This window comes from Mytilus trossulus, chromosome 7 (assembly GCF_036588685.1).
Source record: "Mytilus trossulus isolate FHL-02 chromosome 7, PNRI_Mtr1.1.1.hap1, whole genome shotgun sequence".
Lineage (NCBI taxonomy): Eukaryota > Metazoa > Mollusca > Bivalvia > Mytilida > Mytilidae > Mytilus > Mytilus trossulus.
In genome coordinates, this window is record NC_086379.1 from 2,832,880 (window position 1) to 2,845,195 (window position 12,316).

Below are 12,316 nucleotides of genomic sequence, written 5' to 3' on the forward strand. Positions count from 1 at the left end.
ACCGTTAACCAACTTTTAAACACCTTTTTTGAATTTTGAACGAATCGAAAATGTGCGTCTTGAATGGAAGATTCGATCAAGATAAAAATAACTTCACATTCATTTCAGGTAGAGGGAAATTCGTGGTAGATTACATCTGTGTCCCACAAGATTATATAGACCAGTGTATTTCGTTTGAAACAATCACAACAAGATATATTGTAGAAAAGGCAAATCTTTTTAACTTCCTTGGTGAACGTAGCAAACTTCCGGATCATTCAGTCTTGGTAACAGAATTTAGATCTATAAAATCCATGTTTACCGACAGCATTCCAGGCAACCCTACTCAATCAAAGAAGCGATTTAAATTGAAATTAATGCCAAATGATATGTTTTCTTCGTATATATGTAAAATTGCATTGCAAAATGTTATAAGCACATTGAACAAACTAGAGAAACTGAGAAACTCAAGAAAATATAGATAATATATACACGGAGCTTTGTAATATAATAATACAGGAGATGAACGATAAAATTCCAGTTTTTAACACCAGTGGATCCTCGAAAAACGGCTAAAGGTGAAAAGGCAATTTTGGAACGATGACCTACAAACATTATGGAATGATATGCATTTAAAAGAAAAACAGTAATTGAAGTTTAAAAGACGTAACAATGTGAAAAATGAACTAAGATCAAAGTTTCAGTTAACGCAAAAAACCTTTAACCGCAAGCTACGCCAGTATGAAACGCAATATAAACAAAGTATGTGCACTGACATTGAAACTATGACGACGAATAATCCTACGGATTTCTGGAACAAAATCAAACAGCTAGGGCCTCGTAGACATTCCTCTATTCCAATGGAAATATATCACAAAGATGGTGAAATTGTTAGTGATGAAAAGGTCGTTTTAGAACAATGGAAAATAGATTTTGAAAATATATATAATATGGATAGTTCAGCGGACGATTTCGATGGTAATTTTAAAATATGCCATTATTCATAAAGTCTTATTAGAAGAAAGAATGATAGATCCTTTTTTTTTATTGAAAATGAAGAATTGAATTCAGCTATAACTATAGATGAAATAAGGCGACTTGTCTCAAGAACAAAAAACGGAAAATCGTGTGGAATGGATTATATCCCTTATGAAGTATTGAAGACAGAAAACGTTATCGCCGTCCTATATTCTATGTTTCAACTAATTTTCGACCAGAGCATTGTACCATCATTATGGCACCAGGCCATCATCTGTCCGATACTTAAAGACAAATCATCAGATAAACGCATTCCACTTCACTATCGGGGAAACAGTTTGTTGTCGTGTTTTTTCAAAGACAGTACAGTGGATTTATTAACAATAGAGTGTCTTCATATCTGGAGGACAATGATTTACTTTCTGAGGAACAAAACGGTTTTCGTAAAAATTATTCATGTGAGGATCATGTATCCACCCTTAACAGCATAATACAAAACAATCATAATGTTATTGCTACATATATTGATCTAAAAAAAGCTTTTGATTTCGTAGATCGTGATTTGTTGCTGTACAAACTGTTGCTTAACAATATTGATGGGAAAATATATAACTCTATTAAAAGTGTATATGTGCAAACAACCGCAAGTATCCGATTAAACAATAAAATGTCCGATTGGTTTTTATGTAACTCTGGTGTAAAACCAGGTGATAATTTATCTCCGACATTATTTTCTGTTTTTATTGATGATCTTGTTGATGAAATCAACCAACTTGAACTTGGTATTAAAATTGGAGAATCGAAACTGTCCTTACTTTTATATGCGGACGATATTGTTTTGATGGCCGAGAATGAATGTGATATGCAAAAGATGCTAGATAAATTACATGAATGGTGTAAAAAAAAAGGAGAGTCTTAATTAATTCAGACAAGTCAAAAGTTGTACACTTCAGAGCATCTCGCAAAAAACGGAGCGAATTTCAGTTTAGAATTGGAGGGAACATCTTGCAAATTATAGACAAATATAAATACCTTGGAGTAATTTTTAACGAGAAAAAAGATTATACATGGAATGCTGAAAATCTTTCTGCAGCTGGTGGAAGAGCACTCGGAGCTATTATATCGAAGATACACAGTTTAAATGAATTTGGTATAAAGAATTATGAAAAACTGTATGTCTCTTGTATTGTACCTATACTCGACTACTGTTCTTCAGTGTGGGGTTTTAAAGACTTAAATTGTATCGACACTATTCAAAACAAGGCCATAAGACACTTTTTGGGAGTTTACAAGTTTGCTATAAAGCTGGCTATCAACGGAGATGTTGGATGGTTACCTTCAAAAGAACGTCGCTGGTGTAATATGGTTAGATATTGGAACCGATTGATGGACATGGACAGTAGTAGACTTTGTAAAAGGGTGTTCCTATGGGACTACGAATTATCTACGAACAATTGGTCTTCAAGTGTAAGAACAATAATGTCTTTAGTTGGTATGGATGATAACTTTCAACAAATGCTGAAATGTGATGTTAATAGCGTCAGAAACAAAACAAAACACAATGGCATACAAACTTATCTAACTTTCCGAAACTTCGTACATATAGAACTTTTAAATCGACATATTCAACAGAAACATATGTTAAACAAAATTTAAAACGTTGAGAAAGATCGGTACTGGCCCAGTTTAGATGTGGCATTCTTCCGCTAAGATTAGAAACAGGACGTATTGTTGGTGAGCCAGAATACCAACGGATATGTAGAATGTGCGACTCCGGACATATTGAAAATGAACTACACTAATTTCTTTCTGATTGAATGCCAATTTTACAATGGACTACGTAATCAATTATTCTCTGGACTTATTAAATTTGAATAACAGTGAAAAGTTAAATTTATTATTGTCAGAATAACCTCGAAAAACAGCTCGATTCTTAGAAAATTCATTTACAAAACGCAGACAACACTTATATTTAAATAATAAACATGTATATAAAATTCCTGATGACAATCTGAATTAATAATATAGTATCTATTTGAAGTGACTTATAGGTCCATTGGGCCGGGTGTAATTTAATTGAAATATTTCCATATTGTGCATAATTTGTTATACAAAATGTCACTATAATAAACATATTTGTATTGTATTGTATTGTACTTGTCTAAAGGCGGCCATATCTAACAATAACTTAAATATTTAATCGACCTCCCAGAAGTTGTTAAATTTAACGACTCGTTATCATTATTTTTGTCGTTAAATATTAAGAACAACAGTTAACGAATTTGTTAAATTTAACGACACTCTAACGACACTTTAACGACTGCGTTAGCTTAACGACACTTTTGAACAACTGGGCCCAGGTCGCTAAACTTGTAGAGTCCTCGTTATGATACACTGGTGTCTATATGTTTTGAGACAATCCACACAGCCAAACAGGTCGCTAGACTTGTAGAGTCCTCGTTTTGATACACTGGTTTCTATATGTTTTAAGACAATCCACACAGCCAAACAGGTCGCTAGACTTGTAGATTCCTCGTTTTGATAAACTTGTTTCTATATATTTTGAGACAATCCACACAGCAAAACCGGTCGCTAGACTTGTAGAGGCCTCGTTATGATACATTTATTTCTATTTGTTTTGAGACAATCCGCACAGTCAAACAGGTCGCTAGACTTGTAGAGGCCTCGTTATGATACACTTATTTCTATTTGTTTTGAGACAATCCGCACAGTCAAACAGGTCGATAGACTTGTAGAGGCCTCGTTATCATACACTTATATCTATATGTTTTGAGACAATCCGCACAGTCAAACAGGTCGCTGGACTTGTAGAGGCCTCGTTATGATACACTTATTTCTATTTGTTTTGAGACAATCCGCACAGTCAAACAGGTCGCTAGACTTGTAGAGGCCTCGTTATGATGCACTTGTTTCTATATGTTTTGAGACAATCCGCACAGCCAAACAGGTCGCTGGACTTGTAGAGGCCTCGTTATGATACACTTATTTCTATTTGTTTTGAGACAATCCGCACAGTCAGACAGGTCGCTAGACTTGTAGAGTCCTCGTTTTGATACACTTTTTTTATATATATATGCCGAATGTATTAATACAATGTAGCTAGTATTATTTTGATTAGATATAGGAAGATGTGAGTGCCAATGAGACAACTCTCCATCCAAATAACAATTCAAAAAGTAAACCATTATATGTTAAAGTACGGCCTTCAACACGGAGCCTTGGCTCACACCGAACAACAAGCTATAAAGGGCCCCAAAATTACTAGTGTAAAACCATTCAAACGGGAAAACTAACGGTCTTATCTATATAAACAAAACGAGAAACGAGAAACACGTATATATTACATAAACAAACGACAACAACTGTACATCAGATTCCCGATTCTTTATTTACAATTAAGAAACGAAACATTTCAATCTTACTTCAAACTACATTATTTAAAGAAAAGGTATCTGTTTATTTCATATTGCAGGATGTGTATCTACATGTAGTATGCAGATTCGGTTTGTTGATTATGATACCAATTGACCAATGAATACTGGATATGTTAACATTTTCACCACCTAAAACATCATTTTCAGTTATACTTACTAGTAATCCACTGCAGTTTCATTTTCTTAGAAATAAATGCATTTAAAAGAATGTCCTTCTGGTCCGCATAACAAGAACTAGCAAATACACTTTATAAAATTGAGAATGGAAATGGGGAATGTGTCAAAGAGACAACAACCCGACCAAATAAGAAAACAACAGCAGAAGGTCACCAACAGTTCTTCAATGTAGCGAGAAATTCCCGCACCCGGAGGCGTCCTTCAGCTGGCCCCTAAACAAATATATACTAGTTCAGTGATAATGAACGCCATACTAATTTCCAAATTGTACACAATAAACTAAAATTAAAATAATACAAGACTAACATAGGCCAGAGGCTCCTGACTTGGGACAGGTGCAAAATGCGGCGGGGTTAAACATGTTTCTGAGATCTCAACCCTCCCCCTATACCTCTAACCAATGTAGAAAAGTAAAAGCATAAAAATACGCACATTAAAATTCTAATACCTGCTAATAGTTTAATAAACCTACTATATATATGGTAAGGAGAATAAAGCTGAATAAAGAATAAATGCTTGCTAGCTTAACCGTGAAGTCTTTATAAGGTTAGGTATATTACCGTCCTTTCGAAATAGTCTTGTCCTACAGGCAGATAGATTGGTTATCTGTCAGACCCAGCTTCATTAAAAGGAGGGTAGTTAACCTAACACAATAATGACTTCAAGGTTCAGCTAGCAAGCAAGCTACCCAAAGACTATACCGTTACCTACACACTAAATGCATTCGGCTGTAAATGTCAATTTTAATTGCATACAAATAAGAACAAAATAATATATAAATTTTTAAAGTTTTTTCCATTGAATAACAAAAGAATATCCTAATTTCACTATTTTTGAACAATCATTGTTCACAAATGTAACCACCGAATAAATCTTTGAAGTCACAGGGAACATCATGGAATTTGTAGCTAACGGCAGCATAGAAGAACATGCAGTCCTGGGGTAGTTTACTGTTCCCATTTGGTTGACCAGCATCAAATGCATAGTATGTAAAGTTGTGCATCTTTCCGTTCTTGATCCATCTCCAATCTCCAATAGGTATATAATGATTTATGTTACGACCACCAACGTAGTAATGTAACCCTGATGTGAAAATATAAAAAATGAATGTGCAGGTTTTAATAATATTGAAACAAGAGGCTCTCAAGAGCCTGAATCGCTCACCTTAATTCTTTTGGTTAAATCTCTCATCAATGATTATTTTGGCTTTTCAATTTATTTAAATGTTCTTTGGATCGTCCTATTTTCTTCAAAAGCCAAAAAAAAATAATCATTTTCTCCTATGTTCTATTTTAGCCATAGGAGCTATGTTTCTTGACATACAAGGAAATAAAATATAAAATTTATACTAGAAACTCTGAAACTCATTTAGCCTAAGTTTGGCTGAAATTGATACAGCAGTTTCAAAGGAGAAGATTTTTTAAAGTAAGTCAACATGATGAACAAATTGTGAAAAAAGTCTTTAAAGGGCAATAACTCCTTAAGGGGTCAATTGACAATTTTGGTCAAATTGACTTATTTGTATATCTTACTTTGCTGAACATTATTGCTGTTTACAGTCTATCTCTATCTATAATAATATTCAAGATAATAACCAAAAACAGCAAAATTTCCTTAAAATTACCAACTCAGGGGCAGCAACCCAACAACAGGTTGTCTGATTCATCTGAAAATTTGAGGGCAGATATATCTTGACCTGATAAACAATGTTACCCCATGTCAGATTTGCTCTAAATGCTTTGGTTTTTGAGTTATAAGCCAAAAACTGCATTTGACCCCTATGTTCTATTTTTAGCAATGGCGACCATGTTTGTTGATAGATCAAAACTTCGGATACAATTTACAAACTAGATACCCTAAGGAACATTCAGTAAAAGTTTGGAAGTATTTGGTCCAGTAGTTTCAGAGGAGAAGATTTTTGTAAAAGATTACTAAGATTTACGAAAAATGGTTAAAAATTGACTATAAAGGGCAATAACTCCTAAAGGGGTCAACTGACCATTTCCGTCATTATTATTATTTACAGTGCTTATATAGCGCTTATCTAAATAAACATTTACTCTAAGCGCTTTACAATGCATAAAAACAATGAAACAAGTACATATAAACAAATTTAAAAATCAAATACAAATAGAAACCATAAAAAAAAAATATACGACTAAATATATGAAAGTTAAAACTTATTCATCAAAAACGATTTAAAAAAAAATGAAAGCTAATTTTGAAAAAAAAAGTATTAAAAGCAAATCAACAGGAGTGCTTCAGTTTTAAAAAAAAAGACAAATAGCTTTATGTCTAAAAATAAAAAGAGTAAAGGAAATAAAAAGGAAAAATACGTAGGTATGAGAAATATCTTAAAAAATAAATAAATTACAAAATGTAAAGGTAATAAAAATGCAATAAAAAGTTAATATGATACATAAAAATATAATCTGAGATCAAATAAAAGTCTACAACTGTCCGAGTATTAATTATGTGGAAAAGCCTGTCTGAATAAATAAGTTTTTATGTTTTTCTTGAAAGCATTCACAGATTCAGTGTTTCGCAATTCTTTCGGCAAGTCATTCCATAAAACGGCGGCCGCTCTATCAAACCGTCTCTCTCCGTATGTTTTTGTTCTTACTATTGGTTTGACTAAAAGCATGTTGTTTTCTGACCGAAGAGTTCTTGTTGGCTTGTAAATGATAACTAGATCTTGAAGGTACACGGGTGCTTCTTGTTTCAGAGCTTTAAACACATAAAGCAACACTTTGTATTGCATCGATATGCTACCGGCAGCCAATGAAGAGATTTTAAAATTGGACTTACGTGTTCGTTTTTCTTCTTTCTTGTTATTAATTTTGCGGCAGTGTTTTGGACACGCTGTAATCGTTGGATTGCATTTGCGGGAAGTCCATATAATAACGCATTTCCATAGTCCAATCGAGACGTTACTAAAGAGCAAACAAGTGTCTTTGCTGCATTCTCTGTAATGAATGAACGAATCCGACCGATATTTCTGATCTGATAGAAACAAGATTTTGAGGTTGCACTAATCTGTTTGTCCATCGCCAATGTTTTGTCAAAGTAAACACTAAGGTTCTTGACGCATGCTGAATTGCTAACGATGTTTTTACCAAAAGTGAGATGGCAGTCTGAAAACTCTTTTAATCGGTGTTTCGGTGAGAAAATTATCAGCTCAGTTTTATCTTCATTCAATTTTAGCTTATTTGAACACATCCAAGAGCTTATGTCCGCCATACAGGTTTCAAGTCGAGCAGATATATTGTTCCAATTGTCAAGGGGTTTAATAACGAGATAAACTTGAGTATCATCCGCATAGCAGTGGTAACACATATTATGACGTTTACATATTTCACCTATGGGTTTCGAAAAGATGCAGTAAAGTTTCGGTCCGAGAACGGATCCTTGAGGAACACCATACTTGAGATGAACATCGTCCGACTGAACAGAGCCGATTGCGATACGTTGAGTTCTATCAGTAAGATATGATAACAACCAATTTAGCGCGGCTCCAGATATTCCGAATGAGTATTCAAGTCGCTGTCGTAAAATGGAATGGTCGAGGACATCGAACGCTGCCGACAGGTCTAGCATTAATAAAACTACACAACAGTTGTTATCAAGTGCAACAGCTACGTCGTGATGAACCCGTAGCAATGCCGTCTCGGTGGAATGGTAAGCTCGGTAAACAGATTGAACACTATCAAAAAGATCGTTCGATTGAAGATGATTCTCTAGTCGACATTCTACAACCTTCATGTTGACTTATTTATAAATCTCACTTAATTTGCTAAACATTATTGCTGTTTACAGTTTATCTCTATCTATAATAATATTCAAGATAATAACCAAAACAGCAAAATTTCCTTAAAATTACCAATTCAGGGGCAGCAACCGAACAACAGGTTGTCTGATTCATCTTAAAATTTCAGGGCAGATAGATCTTGACCTGATAAACAATTTTACTTCCTGTCAAATTTGCTCTAAATGCTTTGGTTTTTGAGTTATAAGCCAAAAACTGCATTTGACCCCTATGTTCTATTTTTACCAATGGCGACCATGTTTATTGATAGATCAAAACTTTGGATACAATTTATAAACTAGATACCCTAAGGAACATTCAGTTAAAGTTTGGAAGTATTTGGCCCAGTAGTTTCAGAGGAGAAGATTCTTGAAATAGTTTACGACGACAGACGACGACGGACGACGACAGACGACGACGGACGACGACAAACGACAACAGACGACGGACGACGACGGACGCCAAGTGATGGCATAAGCTCTTCGGGCCAGGTGAGCTAAAAAATGGCATTGTGAAAAAAATGAAATTTCAAAAGTAAATTTATAATAGATATAGGAAGATGTGGTGTGAGTACCAATGAGACAACTCTCCATCCAAACAACAATTCAAAAATTAAACCATTATAGGTTAAAGTACGGCCTTATAAGCCTTATTAACATAAACTAATAAACGTATTTGTTTTGTTTCATAAAAGACACTGCCAAGTACTTGAATTTTATAATAGTAAATTTTTTTTATTAAAAGTAGTACTTAAAAGTGTTATACATGTGTATGGTTCTTTTAAGACAAACTTTAAATATATAATTGGTAATTTTGTCATACGAATTATTTGTTTTGATTGGCAGACAACAATGATGTAGCAAACCCAAATCTTTTTTTTATTATATTTTTTACACATTTATAATTCTGTGACATTTTCATGGTATGTCAATCATATTACTGATTTTTCGGTTGGTCTCACATGACTTATGTCCCCTTACATTTCTGTTTTTATTCTTACCTGTGTTCATACGTTGTAATTTTAACTTCATTGTCATAGCTTCCTCAAGTGTTTCAAAATTTGCCAAGTATGCACCACGTTCTGTACAAAGTGCCTATAATGATAACAGTCGATTTCATTGAATGTGTAGGCAAAGGTAATTTCTGTGGTTAGCTTGCTTGCTAGCTGAACCGTGAGGTCATTGTTAGGATAGGTAAACTATCCTCCTTTATGAGTAGACTAGTCCGACAAATAACGAATATATCTGTCCGTAGAACTAGGCTACTTAGAATGGAGGGTATAAAAAAGAAGATGTGGTATGATTGTCAATGAGACAACTATCTACAAGAGACCAAAATGACACAGACATTAACAAATATAGGCCACCGTACGGCTTTCAACAATGAGCAAAGCGCGTAGATAGTTGTTAGTATTTTTAGCTTCTCTATTCACACATTTGAATATTGCAGTGCTAAAATAGTTCAATTTATAATTAATACATACAAATGCAGCATCCCCAGACACTTTGTAGTTGATAATTAGGTAACATCCATCTCCTATCCTCTCGTATGGAGATGTGCAGGTATCTACTGTAATTATAAACAAACAATATCTTAGTTATAACTTTGTTATTGGTTAAAGTCATATGAAACGAGCGACTGCTGAAATTTTTTGTTTTCTCCAATTCTTGAACCAATGCATGTATATTCTATCATAAACTTAGTCCTCTGTGCACGATTTTTCATTTTTTACGCAAATATATCGTATAATCGTCAATTTTTTTCTCTCTGTCTGTTATGATTGAACAAATATGGCTGCTCATTAAATGCCGTGTTTTGAAGCCGAAGTTTACCGATTGTCACCTTATAGTAAATAAATAATAAAAAGCATGGGTATTGAGCACGTGTATATAGACAATAACTGTTTAGTGTCTTTAAATGTCAGCTGTATTAGTACAAGGCTAGGAAACAAATACAGCTGATATTTTATGACACTAAACCGTTATTGCCTTTATCCTGCAATTAATTCTGTATATTATTTGTGTTTTGAAAGACACAAATACACATTTTTTGCATTTATTTTCGATTTGAAATCCCTTGAGGCACGTGTAGTAATACGATACAGTAATCACACATTCAGCTGAAAACGGGTTCGCAAAAAAGGAATCTCGAATGATCAACAATAATACATCGCTTAAGGTGAATATTAACAACTAATTTCAACAGTAAAAACAAACAACAAAACATTGTCCAATTTGTAACAGGGGTGTACGAGTTGTCCTACGTTTCAGACTCCACATTCACTAAACATGCATGCTGAAATTGGCATGGTTGTTTTTGATACACATTCAAGTTTAGAAATCGATAGTTGTCATCGTAGAAAAGACTGCTGTTGATATGTGTATGTTATCAGAAAATTGTTGTGATTCTCATTGCTCTAACGAAATGTTGGAAAATAAACAGAACGTATACATGGTATAAAAGTAATCGTAAATTCTCAATTAATACATCATTGGAATGCAACTTCAATACACATTCTGAGGTCACGCAGGTTCATACAGTACTCAGTCCGGCAGTGGGCGGAGCTGTAGAGCGATATCTGTATAGTATAAAGGTACAGCATAGCGATAACTGTAGGGCTGTATCTGTATAGTAGTACACCCAATTGTCAGATAAAATCAGATACATGTTTATTTTAATGACAGATCCGTGCGTATTGCGATCACAGGATTTTTACATTGAGGGTTACGCTCAGGTCACATGCATACAGAAAATATGTCGGCAAACTTCTTCTTAATGTGGACAAATTAAACATATTAAAGAATTTTCCTCCGAAAAAAAAGTATACGTACTACATAAATTGTATAATGAAAACTATTCATTTACAAAATGTAGTTATAAAAAAAACATATGCTTATTTTTTTGGACTTGAGGTTTCTTATAACTTTAATGCTGAAACCTTTTAAGTAGGAATACATGTACCTTTTGTATGGTTTCAAATATTTGCACAAAAATGTCTGTTCTATAAATCTTGAGTATAAAACGTCATACCGAACAAACACTTCCATTATACATGTATGCAGAGACTACATTATGATAGGAAGTTATCAGTTGCTACAAAATTGTTTACCTTTGTATTGATATCACAGAATTAAGGAATAAATAGTTATGTCGCCCATTTGCGTTTAGCATTAACGCAAAACCCTAGAATTGTTGTTTTACTAAGAACCAAAATTTACTTAATTTATATTCATGTTTGATTTCAATATTTCATTGAGTGCTTGAAATTACATAGATACAAGTAAGAAAAAGGTATATATTCCGATTTCCGACGTATCTTATGAATCCTCTCAACTATAAAAATCATGCTTTCAATGTAATAATTTAAAAGTATATATTTTAAAAAAAAAGTTGTATTTTGCAAGTACTAATTGTTGTTTGTCCCCGAAACAATTTACTTCCCATTACCTGTTCGATCTTGCTTGGCTGAAATTTCCACCTTTCTTCTTTCATTTTCATATACGTACATAGCCATCAATGCTACAACAATAGCATTAATGAACAGTAATACGTATGTGTAGCACATGTCTTTCAAGTGATTTCGTCAATGGCTAGTGGAGGTATATAAACCAGACAGTCCTAGTCGTGTGTTTTTGTTGTCTTAAACTTACAAAGTGGATACCTAATTTATATAGAATCAATTATCAGTCGGGTAAGACGGTGAACGTCCTTTACACATTTAAACCTAGCCTGTACCGGTCATACTTTAAATTTAAAGTGTATGCTTACACGGAAGTTATGGTTACACGCTGACAGAATAATGGATGTCACCAGAAAATAATCTTTTTAGAAACCGATAAATAGCTATATATAGACTCTTTGAAAAAAGCGATATGTTGCTGAAAACTAATCAGTTTATTTTGTCACATGCCATCAATTTGTA

The 12,316-nt window shown here is 33.7% G+C and overlaps 1 protein-coding gene across 1 annotated transcript; it reads right to left on the reverse strand.

The window, feature by feature from the left end:
* Nucleotides 1–5,430: 5,430 nt before the first annotated feature.
* Nucleotides 5,431–12,023, reverse strand: LOC134726757 (uncharacterized). Its single transcript, XM_063591169.1, has 4 exons — nt 11,842–12,023; nt 9,878–9,963; nt 9,395–9,488; nt 5,431–5,672 (listed from the first exon to the last, which is right to left on the reverse strand). Exons 1-4 carry the CDS (start codon nt 11,957–11,959, stop codon nt 5,431–5,433), a joined length of 540 nt encoding a protein of 179 aa, XP_063447239.1. The 5' UTR covers nt 11,960–12,023.
* Between the last annotated feature and the right edge of the window lie 293 nt (nt 12,024–12,316).

Bases quoted from the DNA above. Each gene is read 5' to 3' on its own strand.
- LOC134726757 (XM_063591169.1), bottom strand. From the start codon at position 11,959: ATGTGCTACACATACGTATTACTGTTCATTAATGCTATTGTTGTAGCA. The intron at 9,964-11,841 runs GTAATGGGAAGT...TTATAATTACAG, and splicing joins AGCCAAGCAAGATCGAACAG to TAGATACCTGCACATCTCCA. The intron at 9,489-9,877 runs GTATGTATTAAT...TTATCATTATAG, and splicing joins TGTCTGGGGATGCTGCATTT to GCACTTTGTACAGAACGTGG.